The sequence below is a fragment of the Haliotis rubra genome, unplaced genomic scaffold (genome assembly GCF_003918875.1).
Source record: "Haliotis rubra isolate DU_JTF1 unplaced genomic scaffold, ASM391887v1 Scf1365, whole genome shotgun sequence".
Classification (NCBI taxonomy): domain Eukaryota; kingdom Metazoa; phylum Mollusca; class Gastropoda; order Lepetellida; family Haliotidae; genus Haliotis; species Haliotis rubra.
In genome coordinates this window covers 121,609-137,105 of record NW_025765298.1, presented here as the reverse complement: position 1 = coordinate 137,105, position 15,497 = coordinate 121,609, and the positions used below count along the sequence as shown (strand labels likewise).

The following is a 15,497-nucleotide window of genomic DNA, read 5'->3' as shown; positions in this document are numbered from 1 at the left end:
TCCTTTACCTCTACTGACATCACAGTACATCAAGTCAAAAGGAAACAAGCTACGCTAACTTGAACCTGTTAAAGTCAACCGTCTGGTTTATTGCATGTTGACGACCATCAACTGCTGCTTCAATAGGCTTATGATAATGAACCTATTGCCAGAACTGACCACACCCAAAACAATTAGGTGAGAAATAGTCATCCGCATTTACAGGAATTTATCTGTCTCCTTACAACCATCAGGACAATAGGTCCCCCTGGAACATCAAGGACAGTAGGTGCCCACTGGAACATCCAGGACAACAGGTGCCCACTGGAACATCCAGGACAACAGGTGCCCACTGGAATATCCAGAACAACATTTGTTTTTTTGGGTAGTTTAGTTTCACACTGCACTCAGCAATATTCCAGCTTTATGGCGGCAGTCTGTAAATAATCGAGTCTGGACCATACAATCCAGTGATCAACAGCATGAGCATCGATCAACGCAATTGGGATATGATGACGTGTCAACCAAGTCAGAGAGCCTGACCACTAGATCCCGTTATTCGCCTCTTATGACAAGCATGGATTGAAGGCCAATTCTAACCTGGATCTTCATAGTTTCAGGAAAAACAGCTGGCCATTCCAGGATGATGGGTGTCCCTGGAGTGTTTTTGTACAAGGACAGGTGATGAAGCAAACAGGTAACATGATGCAAAAAAACAAAACAAAAAAAACTTCCCCGAGATATCTGGATTTCAGCTTGTAAGGCTTTTCACATTTCAAAATTGGCCAAATAATAGGCATTACATACATATCAGCTCCTAGCTCAAATTATCTTATCAACCAAAGCCCAGTGGTAACGTTTGTAATGGAGCAGAACTATATGTATATATCTCCCCCTAAACTGCAAGATCTGATGTGGACAGGAGCTTGATACCTGATCTATGTCTATCACATGTAATATGCTAAGACCACTCACCAACTGAAGTGTTCAGATTCACGGATATCAGAAACTTCAGTGTCTTTGAATTATTGATTGATATCCTGTAGAATATTTCACGAACTGAGAATAGTATAAACCCCTCAAAACACTGAATGTGGTGATGTAATGATCAGACGCAACACAGTGTGAAACCAGGTTGATTATGAGTTTGCTAGTCACTGATCTAGTCATGATATAAAAAAGCTAAAATATATTGCAAATGAATGGTCTTGATATGAATAATAAGAGTGAATAAAATCATCCAGAAAATTATTAGTCACCAAAAATATTCGGCATGTGTGCAAAATTAAAACATTGCGTGTAAAAACTGCACCAAAGTTCACAACATTGAGCAAAAAATCCACTGAATGAGAGCAAACAATTTTCAGTTACCGTGGTAACCAGACCCCAACTCTCTGTCTGTAATGTTCACATTGTACTGTAAAGTAACGTCCTACTGTACACACTTGAAACTATCACACTAATGTGCAATGAATGATTGACTAGAGTAAATATTACAAATATCAAGGAATAAATAGGATTTACTGTATGGAGAAAAATGACAAATATATAATACTTCCGTATGGACTATACACAACTTTCTACATTAGCAAACCAGTGAAAAACATGAAGATTTGTCCCTAAAAATAGAAACGTATATCATGTATTAAATTTGCACACCAGCAGACCAAATAGCTGAAACATACAAAGGCCGAGTACAAAGCTACTTGATGCAGTATCTTTAGGGACAAATCTGAGTTTTCCACCCGGTATTCCTGTACACCAACATCTTCATCCCGACTCCCAACCTGGACCAGTTCAACAGTTGTCCACCTTCATATAGTCAGTGTATTATTCTCTTCCAACAAGTTCAAACTTCTACTCCTATTTATAGAGTTGGTCGGTTAAATTAAAGGATATACTAACATCAGCTAAGTTGACATCTAACAAAGTCAGCATCACACTGTCTCTGTATATATATGTCTAAATGACTGGTCAGAGTATTTAACTATTTACTTATTTTCACATAAATATCTTGGACTGTCTGTCCGTTAATCTACATACAATAAAATTGTGTTTTTTTAGATCGATTATGTGTAAACACTGAAAGTTAATAATATCCTATTTACACAAGAAAAATTTAAGCTATCACTAAACAAATTGTTCGCTTCATGTCAGTTTGCTGTGTGTTCGTGTTGCTGACGTGTCAGTAGAACCGTGTCAGTAGAACCGTCAGTTTCCCAGTAATCAGGTTTGGGGGGAATTCACTTCCTGCAGAAATATAGTCAGCAAGTTTGATTATTTTCACTCATTTGTACTTCAGCCTTTCCATCAAGCCCACGACTGTCTGTAGACTCATCTTGTGGTACTGTGGTACAAACAACATAAAAATGGTACAACACAAGGAGATAACTCCTGTACATAGCATTACATGGTACAGCTGTATGTAGAGTCAAGAATGTCACAAATGCAATGTTTCCGATGTGGATGACAGCAGCTGAGTACAACAGTCTTCACATATATTGTTCAGCTTTTAAAATATTTGCACCATTGTAGATCTCACAAAACACTGCCAGCTTGTTTGTAGAAGACCAGCTGTAACACAGGTCCATGGACCTGTTCCACAGCACAACTCCTTTACATGAACAGTGACTCAGAACATATTGACACAACGTTCAGAGGAAGGAACATCCATGTCCTCATGACACAACGTTCAATGGGAGGACACCCATAACGTCACCAAAACAATGCAGGTACAATAATTCACATTATCTTCATATCATAAATGAAATATCAATATTTTTTCTTACCCCATTAACAAAAACTACCCCCGCCCAAAGTTTGTCAATGACACAATGCTCATATTGTCTGCAACACAATGCACTATGGTCTTGTCACACAGTGCTCTATTGTCTGCAACACAATGCACTATGCTCTTGTCACACAATGCTCTATTGTCTGCAACACAATGCACTATGCTCTTGTCACACAAGGCTCTAGTGTCTGCAACACAATGCTCTACTTGAATGACATTGCAAGTCCACTGTTGCTGAGTCTGGTAGCTGAACAAGGAGTGTTCCTGAGAGGAAACTGGGCTATTCATCCCTGCTCCATCCCCAAACCAAAAAGTCGGTTTTCTTGCTTCAATGTGAGGCACGGAACCGTCGTGCCTGGGTTTGGAGGACGTATCAGTTGTTGGTGAGCCAGAATCTGGTGAATGTGATGAAGTTGTCTGTGTTGCTTCGGATGTTGAGATTTCAAACCGAGATTCTCTGGAGCATGCACAGTGATGATGATCCAAAATAAATATAAATACAAAAGTCCATGATACACAGCATCAGCTCTGACAGAATGTTGGTATGACGATGATGTATCAATTAAGCATCCTCCACGACCAATACTTGCAGCAAAGGATGATGAGATGGTGTATATTATGACGAGTCTGAGGTGGTGTAATACCTGGGATATTATCAATGCTTATAGGCATACATAAGAATAATATGTATATCTTACAAGGAAACCAGGAAATACAATGTCCATAATGATAACATATTTACGTAGGACATTTTGATTTGAAAATAGGCATTTTCTTCCATCTTTAAAATTAGTCTATGAGTTATATAAAGCACCCATTTGATTTCCAAATAAATTTGAACTTCACTTATAATATGCCATTTATAAATCAAGATGGAATCCAAATGGACCATGAAAGTCAGTACTGAGATCAGTTAAGATTTACCATGTTCACCATGCAATACGACCCTGATCTGTCAGTGCCACCTGGGATGCTGGAAGGACTTCCAGCAGAGTAAGACATTCCTTATATAGACATGTACTGCTGGAGACAGGGGTGCATGGTCAACCGTTTGTGTTATTCCTGTTTTCCACAGTCAGGAAACATGGCGTATACTGATGCAGCAACATGCTAAAAGTCAACTGTAAGGATGCCTGTTAGTCACATCATAATTCTGCTTTTATATTTGAGGTCGCAACTTCAAGCTGAATCTTAAAAACTCATTTTTCAATAATGAAAATACACCTGATGAAAGTTGATGAATATGAAACTGTAATTTAAATCTTGACACCAGTCACAGACATGTGTCATAACAAATGGTATAATATCATGCTGATTTTAACTATAGACCACAAGATCCCAATAAATGATGACAAACTTCACATCAACTAATGACACTGATGACAAGTTCAAAGGTCTTTCCACACTACTGATGACATAGACCACGATATAGGGAAGTAAATCCTATAACTCCCTACTGAAGACATCTGGCTGACCACATGTTGCTGAACATCCCTGGACTGCCGTAGTGATGAAGTACTTCATCTGACCACACTATGGACTTAGAGTCCGCTGCACAGTAATGATGTCATAACTTCTTCCCTGTGAAGAAGGAGCCAGCAGAAGTGGATTTCTTCATATGCTCTTCTTCCTCCAGCTCATCATCTCCCTCTTTCTCGGCTTCCTTCTCATCCTGCTTCTGTTTCACTTTCTCATTCTCGTAGTGGAGGAGATGCTCCATGTCCGTCTGCAACATCAACACCATTTACTTAATACCATCAGATTATCTCAACATCAACACTACTTACTTAATACCATCAGATTATCTCAACATCAACACTACTTACTTAATACCATCAGATTATCTCAACATCAACACTACTTACTTAATACCATCAGATCATCTCAACATCAACACTACTTACTTAATACCATCAGATTATCTCAACATCAACACTACTTACTTAATACCATCAGATTATCTCAACATCAACACTACTTACTTAATACCATCAGATTATCTCAACATCAACACTACTTACTTAATACCATCAGATTATCTCAACATCAACACTACTTACTTAATACCATCAGATTATCTCAACATCAACACCATGTACTTAATACCATCAGATTATCTCAACATCAACACCATTTACTTAACACCATCCGATTATCTCAACATCTACACCATTTACTTAACACCATCAGATTATCTCCATGTGGATGGTCTGAACTGTCTTTCATTAAAGTACAGAAGGTATATAATCTGGCATATCGGAAGCTGGTGAGGAACAGGAAAGTGAAGACACTCTGTGGATGACATTATATTATGATGTTTTGGTATAGATTATTATACTGAACAGAAGAATGTAATTTTCTAAAATTATTATTTCTTCTATCAATCAACAATAGAAGGCATAAAGTTGGAAAGGGAGTCAGAAGTTATTCCAGTTCATGTTTCGCCTTCAGTTCTTAACTGCTGTTTTGAACAGGTGTAGATGGCTGCTGCCCATGATCTGACAGAGGACACATCCGGGGACCACAGGGTCACTATGCTGCATATGTTAGTGTTAAACCTGTCTCCCGTAGATGGCTGCTGCCCATGATCTGACAGAGGACACATCTGGGGACCACAGGGTCACTATGCTGCATATGTTAGTGTTAAACCTGTCTCCCGTAGATGGCTGCTGCCCATGATCTGACAGAGGACACATCTGGGGACCACAGGGTCACTATGCTGCATATGTTAGTGTTAAACCTGTCTCCCGTAGATGGCTGCTGCCCATGATCTGACAGAGGACACACCTGGGGACCACAGGGTCACTATGCTGCATATGTTAGTGTTAAACCTGTCTCCCGTAGATGGCTGCTGCCCATGATCTGACAGAGGACACACCTGGGGACCACAGGGTCACTATGCTGCATATGTTAGTGTTAAACCTGTCTCCCGTAGATGGCTGCTGCCCATGATCTGACAGAGGACACATTCCGGGGACCACAGGGTCACTATGCTGCATATGTTAGTGTTAAACCTGTCTCCCGTAGATGGCAGCTGCCCATGATCTGACAGAGGACACATCCGGGGACCACAGGGTCACTATGCTGCATATGTTAGTGTTAAACCTGTCTCCCATAGATGGCTGCTGCCCATGATCTGACAGAGGACACATCCGGGGACCACAGGGTCACTATGCTGCATATGTTAGTGTTAAACCTGTCTCCCATAGATGGCTGCTGCCCATGATCTGACATAGGACACATCCGGGGACCACAGGGTCACTATGCTGCATATGTTAGTGTTAAACCTGTCTTCCTTAGATGGCTGCTGCCCATGATCTGACAGAGGACACACCTGGGGACCACAGGGTCACTATGCTGCATATGTTAGTGTTAAACCTGTCTCCCAGTAGATGGCTGCTGCCCATGATCTGACAGAGGGTCACATCCGGGGTGTTACCACAGGGTCACTATGCTGCATATGTTAGTGTTAAACCTGTCTCCCATAGATGGCTGCTGCCCATGATCTGACAGAGGACACATCCGGGGACCACAGGGTCACTATGCTGCATATGTTAGTGTTAAACCTGTCTCCCATAGATGGCTGCTGCCCATGATCTGACAGAGGACACATCCGGGGACCACAGGGTCACTATGCTGCATATGTTAGTGTTAAACCTGTCTCCCGTAGATGGCTGCTGCCCATGATCTGACAGAGGACACATCCGGGGACCACAGGGTCACTATGCTGCATATGTTAGTGTTAAACCTGTCTCCCATAGATGGCTGCTGCCCATGATCTGACATAGGACACATCCGGGGACCACAGGGTCACTATGCTGCATATGTTAGTGTTAAACCTGTCTCCCATAGATGGCTGCTGCCCATGATCTGACATAGGACACATCCGGGGACCACAGGGTCACTATGCTGCATATGTTAGTGCTAAACCTGTCTCCCGTAGATGGCTGCTGCCCATGATCTGACAGAGGACACATTCCGGGGACCACAGGGTCACTATGCTGCATATGTTAGTGTTAAACCTGTCTCATATTTCAATCATTTCTGCCTTCCATCCAATCCATTAAATCTCCCTTTCCAACTGCCTGTGGGGACCAGGCCAAGCCTGGGGTCACTGCTCCTCACAGGAAATACCAAACACAAGACTAGACTATAATGTTTTTCACTTTTCGTCTGCAACAAAGGTTAACATGAAATCATAAGACAAACACAAGAAGAAGGCCTTTAGATGGAAGACATTATAAAAGCAAAATATGAAATTATAATCAAAACTCAAAAGGGAAAATAATGCAGTATTTCAGTTATTATATAAATATTTGACTAAATCAAACGATAGTACAAATTATATACTTTAAGAAAAAGGAAACCAAATCACTAGACAAGATAGTTATAAAAAGAAAAAAAATGTTTCATAATTTTCAGTCCACAATCCAATATTATATATGTTTATATGTGGACATTATATCATAATCAGTCCATGAATGAAACATGTTCAAGCAGTGACAATCACCCACAACCAAACCCCACTGCAGGCCCACGTCCACTCACAAGGACAGCCCAGGACAGTGGGGACAAAGTGATCTCTGCACGGTAGTGGGAATAACTGCCTCTTTCTAACATAGAATTACTGCAGTCACTGTTAGGCATATTCCAGCATTATCATGATGGGGACACCTGAAATAGGATTCTCACGAGGTGCCCATATAAGGAACCAAACCAGGGGTGACAGACAGCGCAAAGATCACTTTGTGAAGGCAAGTTTAGATTTGTTACTAGTTGCGGGGATAGTAAAGATCAGATGAGGTGTATTAGATAGTGGGGTGGGGTGGGGATGTATGGATTGAGGGCACTGCATGGGATGTACTAGATGGTGGGGTGGGGTGGGGTGGGGTGGTGATGTATGGATTGAGGGGCACGGCATGTGATGTACTGGATGGAGGGTGGGGTGGTGATGTATAGATTGAGGGGCACACGGCATTTGATGTACTAGATGGTGGGTGGGGTGGGGATGTATGGATTGAGGGCACAGCATGTGATGTACTAGATGGTGGGGTGGGGTGGGGTGGTGATGTATGGATTGAGGGGCATGGCATGTGATGCACTAGATGGTGGGGTGGTGATGTATGGATTGAGGGGCACAGCATGTGATGTACTAGATGGAGGGGTGGGAGGGGGTGGTGATGTATGGATTGAGGGGCATGGCATGTGATGTACTAGATGGTGGGGTGGTGATGTATGGATTGAGGGGCATGGCATGTGATGTACTAGATGGCGGGGTGGGGATGTATGGTTTGAGGGCACAGCATGTGATGTACTAGATGGTGGGGTGGGGATGTATGGTTTGAGGGCACAGCATGTGATGTACTAGATGGTGGGGTGGTGATGTATGGATTGAGGGCACAGCATGTGATGTACTAGATGGTGGGTGGGGTGGGGATGTATGGATTGAGGGCACAGCATGTGATGTACTAGATGGTGGGGTGGGGTGGTGGTGATGTATAAATTGCAGGGGGCACGGCATGTGATGTACTAGATGGTGGGGTGGTGGGTGGGGATGTATGGATTGAGGGGCACATGTGATGCACTAGATGGTGGGGTGGTGATGTATGGATTGAGGGGCATGGCATGTGATGTACCGGATGGTGGGGTGGGGTGGTGATGTATGGATTGAGGGGCATGACATGTGATGTACTAGATGGTGGGGTGGGGTGGGTGATGTATGGATTGAGGGGCACCGCATGTGATGCACTAGATGGTGGGGTGGTGATGTATGGATTGAGGGGCATGGCATGTGATGTACCGGATGGTGGGGTGGGGTGGTGATGTATGGATTGAGGGGCATGACATGTGATGTACTAGATGGTGGGGTGGGGTGGTGATGTATGGATTGAGGGGCACAGCATGTGATGTACTAAATGATGGGGTTGGGTGGGGATGTATGGATTGAGGGGCACAGCATGTGATGTACTAGATGGTGGGGTGGGGATGTATGGATTGAGGGGCATGGCATTTGATGTACTAGATGGTGGGGTGGGGTGGTGATGTATGGATTGAGGGGCACAGCATGTGACGCACTAGATGGTGGGGTGGGGTGGTGATGTATGGATTGAGGGGCACAGCATGTGATGTACTAGATGGTGGGATGGGGTGGTGATGTATGGATTGAGGGGCACAGCATGTGATGTACTAGATGGTGGGGTGGTGATGAATGGATTGAGTTGCATGGCATGTGACGCACTAGATGGTGGGGTGGGGTGGTGATGTATGGATTGAGGGGCACAGCATGTGATGTACTAGATGGTGGGATGGGGTGGTAATGTATGGATTGAGGGGCACAGCATGTGATGTACTAGATGGTTGGGTGGTGATGTATGGATTGAGGGGCATGGCATGTGACGCACTAGATGGTGGGGTGGGGTGGTGATGTATGGATTCAGGGGCACAGCATGTGATGTACTGGATGGTGGGATTGGGTGGGTTGTATGGATTGAGGGGCATGACATGTGATGTACTGGATGGTGTGGCGGGGTGGTGATGTATGGATTGAGGGGCATGACATGTGATGTACTGGATGGTGTGGGGGGTGGTGATGTATGGATTGAGGGGCATGACATGTGATGTACTGGATGGTGTGGCGGGGTGGTGATCTATGGATTGAGGGGCATGACATGTGATGTACCAATGAGTGTGGATGAGGCTGGGCATTGCATGCAATGAGAAGCAACCAAGTATGTTCTCTCAAATAGGGACGTTAAAATCTCTCTTAGGATGTTAACAATAGTAGATGTTAATGACGTCATATTCCAAAGGATCCCAAAATATGAAGACTGATTTCTACTTACTGAGTTAGAAGGCATCTTCCACATTATCTATTTATGAAATGTTAGAAAGCTTGTGTTAAATAGTCTTTCACATTATTGACTCGTGAAATGTTGGAAAGCTTGTGTTAAATAGTCTTTCACACTATAGATTGATGAAATGTTAGAAAGCTGGTGTTAATAGTTATCATCAGATAAACTCATATAACAGGCTATTTGTCCTGAAGGCTTTCAGCAAACAAAGCAAGTGTAAGATACTGCCATACAAACACACTGGGGGATATCGCTTAACACAGGATCAGCAGAACTGCTGGGGTGACCTGTATACAACTGCTGGGACGCAACTACTACCCATGCTGATATTGGTTAATCTGAACAAGTTTACTGGGATAAGATTGTCCCAATTTACAGGACTTCACAATACAAAGATTCCAAATGTAAATAACTACATTGAATTTGGATGGGTTTTCTATCAGATATTCAAGTTGAAAAAATGAAGAACTCCATTCTTGAAGATAGCTAATAGATGGCTGGTTCTAGACAACACAACTGAATGACGTCTCTCATGTTGCAGTGTGTTTGTATGGCGGGAGGAAGTGTTAGTACGTGCGCACCTGCCACTGATCAAGCTCCTGTGAGAGAGTCACCTTCTGCTTGATCGCGCCCACTAGCTGCTGGTTGAGAGTCATCAGATCCATCTTGGACTTGGCCAGTTCCACTTCCAGCTGATGTCCTCTACAACAGTCATACACCTGTCAGTGAGTCAGTTGGACACAAGGGAGTCAGTCATACACCCTTCAGTGTGTCAGTCATACACCCTTAAGTGTGTCAGTTGGACACAAGGAAATCAGTCATACACCCTTCAGTGTGTCAGTCATACACCCTTAAGTGTGTCAGTTGGACACCAGGAAATCAGTCATACACCCTTCAGTGTGTCAGTCATACACCCTTAAGTGTGTCAGTTGGACACCAGGAAATCAGTCATACACCCTTCAGTGTGTCAGTCATACACTCATCAGTGTGTCAGTCATACACCCTTCAGTGTGTCAGTTGGACACCAGGAAACCAGTCATACACCCATCAGTGTGTCAGTCATACACCCTTCAGTGTGTCAGTTGGACACCAGGAAACCAGTCATACACCCATCAATGTGTCAGTCATACACCCTTCAGTGTGTCAGTCATTCACCAATCAGTGTGTCGGTCATACACCAATCAGTGTGTCAGTCATACACCCATCAGTGTGTCAGTCATACATCCTTCAGTGTGTCAGTCATACATCTGTCAGTGTGTCAGTTGGACACAAGGAAGTCAGTCATACATCCTTCAGTGTGTCAGTCATACACCCATCAGTGTGTCAGTCATACACCCATCAGTGTGTCAGTCATACATCCTTCAGTGTGTCAGTCATACACCTGTCAGTGTGTCAGTTGGACACAAGGAAGTCAGTCATACACCCTTCAGTGTGTCAATCATACACCCATCAGTGTGTTAGTCACACAGCCTTCAGTGTGTCAGTTGGACACCAGTCATACACCCGTCAGTGTCAGTCATACACCCTTTAGTGTGTCAGGTGAATACCAGGAAGTCAGTCATACACCTTTCAGTGAGTAAGTTGGACACCAGGAAGTCAGTCATACACCTGTCAGTGAGTCAGATGGACACCAGGAAGTCAGTCATACACCTGTCAGTGTGTCAGTTAGACACAAGAGTGTCAGCAAGACACCAGGGAGTCAGTCATACACCAGTGTGTCAACCATGCTCCAGGCAGAGTCATACACCCTTTAGTGTGTCAGTTGGAGACCAGGAAGTCAGTCATACACCTTTCAGTGAGTAAGTTGGACACCAGGAAGTCAGTCATACACATGTCAGTGTAAATTGGCCACAAGTATGAGTGTCAGCAAGACACCAGGAAGTCAGTCATACACCTGTCAGTGAATCAGTTGGACCCTTTAGTGTGTCAGTTTGAGACCAGGAAGTCAGTCATACCCCTTTCAGTGAGTCAGTTGGACACAAGTATGAGTGTCAGCAAAACACCAGGGAGTCAGTCATACACCTGTCAGTGAATCAGTTGGACCCTTTAGTGTGTCAGTTTGAGACCAGGAAGTCAGTCATACACCTTTCAGTGAGTCAGTTGGACACAAGTATGAGTGTCAGCAAAACACCAGGGAGTCAGTCATACATCATTCAATGAGTGAGTGAGTGAGTTATTATTTAACTTCACATCGGCAATATTTCAGGTGAGGTGAGGCAAATTGGGTTTAACGTCGTGTTTGAGAATATTTCGCTCATATGATGACGTGCATGCGTGTGTATGTGTATGTGTATGTGCGGCTGCTTGTACTAGCCCAGACTGAAGCTGGTTTTATAGTGCTAGCCCACTGAGATACCACGCCACAGTGAAGCATGAATACCCCACTCAGACACATTATACTGACTTCGAGCCGACCAGTCCTTGTTGTACCCATTAATGCCGAGCGCCGGGCAGGGACCAACAAGTACCATATTTTAAAGTTTTTGGGTTTGACGCGGTCGGGGATCGAACCCGCTCTCCGGGCGGACGCAATATTTCAGCCATATCATGACGAGTCATTCAATGAGTCAGTTGGACACCAGGGAGTCAGTCATACACCTGTCAGTGAGTCAGATGGACACCAGGAAGTCAGTCATACACCTGTCAGTGTGTCAGTTAGACACAAGAGTGTCAGCAAGACACCAGGGAGTCAGTCATACACCAGTGTGTCAACCATGCTCCAGGCAGAGTCAGTTGGACTCCTGCAAGTGATTTGTGAGAATAAAAACGAATCTGTAAAGTTGTTAACAAGTTGTGAAGTCTGAAACATATCACATCCAGCATCCACATATTTCAATTATTTGGAAGTTTACTTTACGACACTAGAATACCCCACGGAACATAAACATGGAACAAGAGGGCAGCTATCAGAAGTTATCAATCACAACAGAGTGAGGAATTGAGTGCCCATACTTCTCCATGGCGAGGTCACGGTCCTTCCTGGCCTGCTCCAAGATGTTGTCCTTGGTCAGGTCTCCCATCATGGAGTCCTGCAGCTGGTCCCGCTCACGCTGCAGCTGTACCAGCCGGTCCTGCTGCTCCTGCAGCTGCATTGTAATTCAGCTGGTTAGTTGCCAGGACAACATGTACATATGTAACAACAATTATCAAATGCATTAATGACACGAACAACCCAATGAAATCCAATTTCAACATTCAGAATCCTGTGCGTGTCTTCCACATCAATCCACCAATAGTATATTATTTTCATCTTATTGTATCGCTACATTGTCTAACATGATCCAAAATGTCCACAGGCTGACGGCACAGTGGCATCCTGAACATTCTGCCCTACACACCGAGCTGTAGACTCACAGCAAGTTCTCTGTGGCCACTCTAGGCTGTAGACTCACAGCAAGTTCTCTGTGGCCACTCTAGGCTGTAGACTCACAGCAAGTTCTCTGTGGCCACTCTAGGCTGTAGATTCACAGCAAGTTCTCTGTGGCCACTCTAGGCTGTAGACTCACAGCAAGTTCTCTGTGGCCACTCTAGGCTGTAGACTCACAGCAAGTTCTCTGTGGCCACTCTAGGCTGTAGATTCACAGCAAGTTCTCTGTGGCAACTCTAGGCTGTAGATTCACAGCAAGTTCTCTGTGGCCACTCTAGGCTGTAGATTCACAGCAAGTTCTCTGTGGCCACTCTAGGCTGTAGACTCACAGCAAGTTCTCTGTGGCCACTCTAGGCTGTAGACTCACAGCAAGTTCTCTGTGGCCTCTCTAGGCTGTAGATTCACAGCAAGTTCTCTGTGGCCACTCTAGGCTGTAGACTCACAGCAAGTTCTCTGTGGCCACTCTAGGCTGTAGACTCACAGCAAGTTCTCTGTGGCCTCTCTAGGCTGTAGACTCACAGCAAGTTCTCTGTGGCCACTCTAGGCTGTAGATTCACAGCAAGTTCTCTGTGGCCACTCTAGGCTGTAGATTCACAGCAAGTTTGCTGTGGCTACTCCGGCCTGTTGACTCACAGAAACTTCGCTGTGGCTACTCGTGCAGGTACATACCCTGGAGACTCACAGCAAGTTCACTGTGGATGCTTGTGCAGGTACACACCCTGGAGACTCACAGCTGTGGCTACTCTGGGCTGTAGACTCACAGCAAATTCGCTGTGGCTACTCTGGGCTGTAGACTGACAATAAGTTCGCTGTGGCTACTCTGGGCTGTAGACTCACAGCAAATTCGCTGTGGCTACTCTGGGCTGTAGACTCACAGCAAATTCGCTGTGGCTACTCTTGGCAGTAGACTCACAGCAAGTTCGCTGTGGCTACTCTGGGCTGTAGACTCACAGCAAATTCGCTGTGGCTACTCTGGGCTGTAGACTGACAATAAGTTCGCTGTGGCTACTCTGGGCTGTAGACTCACAGCAAATTCGCTGTGGCTACTCTGGGCTGTAGACTCACAGCAAATTCGCTGTGGCTACTCTGGGCTGTAGACTCACATCAAGTTTGCAGATCTACATGGTCTGGTGACATGCACATTGAGATCTTTGACAACCTTCTAAAGTCACAAATGATTTTGTTCATCTTAGCTATTATTGCGACCTTAAACTTTGTTGATTGCGACAGATAATATATAGCTGCAACATTACACATTGTGAAGGGTGAAGCCAATGTTTTATGATAAGCATCTTTTTATGAATCTATCATGTCAAAATGGTGAATGCTATCTTGGATAATTGGTATGATAAATATCCTTCCATGTCTATGATATTTCATCTCCATTCTCTGTAAACACCAGGACTTTGCCACCGTGCCCACATTGTGATGCTAAAAACAAACATTACGATCTAATTCTAGAAATTCCATCAATCAAAAAGTAATCAAACTTGATACAACAAACTGAATCAATTTGTCGTGACTAATGGCATTGACGCATCCAGTGGCAGCCTTCATCTACAGGAGTGAGTGAGTGAGTGAGTGAGTGAGTGAGTGAGTGAGTGAGTGAGTTTAGTTTCACACTGCACTCAGCAATATTACAGCCATATGGCGGCAGTCTGTAAATAATCGAGTCTAGACAAGACAATCCAGAGATCAACACTATAAGCATCGATCTACGCAATTGGTGAGTGAGTGAGTGAGTTTAGTTTTACGCCGCACTCAGCAATATTCCAGCTATATGGCGGCGGTCTGTAAATAATCGAGTCTGGACCAGACAATCCAGTGATCAACAGCATGAGCATCGATCTGCGCAATTGGGAACCGTTGACATGTGTCAACCAAGCCAGCGAGCCTGACCACCCGATCCTGTTAGTCGCCTCATACGACAAGCATGGGTTACTGAAGATCAGTTCTCACGGGCATCATCTACAGGAAGCCATAGGGAAGCATTCAGGGACAAGTTGATCATGCACACACACACACAAGTAGAGAGTGGTCAGATTTTCATGGTGCCTACATGCTACATAAAGTAGAATACATGCTAGTAAAACACTCTGACTATTGACACGTTGTGGTTCACAGAACATGACAACTTGCGGAAATATCTGTCACCGTTTTGATAAGACTTTCAATCTCTCATACCTATAGAAAGAAAACATTGGAACTTTGTATACATTTCCCACCATCAAGCGAAGACCAAGTGGTGCCTCTTCCTGACCATCATGTTTCATGAACCACAACTTTCTTGGTCTGTACATTAACAACACGGAGAACATGCAGTGCGGTGGTCAGTAGCAACGGGAAGCTTCAGTGACAATGGTCATGATGATGAATTAATAGCAAAACCACTGAAAGCATTAGCGTAACTACAACCACACCAACCTCCCCGGCTATATTACTACTACAGCCCCTGACAGAGTTGCTGGCTATATTACTACTACAGCCCCTGACAGACTTGCTAACC

At 44.2% G+C, this 15,497-nt stretch overlaps 1 protein-coding gene across 4 annotated transcripts in view; it reads right to left on the bottom strand.

The window, feature by feature from the left end:
• Positions 1-749: 749 nt before the first annotated feature.
• Positions 750-15,497, bottom strand: part of LOC124268147 (BICD family-like cargo adapter 1) — a 33,504-nt gene continuing 18,756 nt past the window's right edge. For 2 of the 4 annotated variants that reach the window (XM_046703169.1, XM_046703168.1), the window contains exons 11-14: positions 12,577-12,710; positions 10,206-10,326; positions 9,616-9,642; positions 750-4,499 (exon numbers count right to left, since the gene is read on the bottom strand). In XM_046703169.1, coding sequence (XP_046559125.1) covers positions 4,341-4,499; positions 9,616-9,642; positions 10,206-10,326; positions 12,577-12,710 — 441 coding nt within the window. In that variant the 3' untranslated portion in view covers positions 750-4,340. The remainder of the gene's footprint in view (positions 4,500-9,615; positions 9,643-10,205; positions 10,327-12,576; positions 12,711-15,497) is intronic. The other 2 variants (XM_046703170.1, XM_046703171.1) reach the window with 2 other exon arrangements.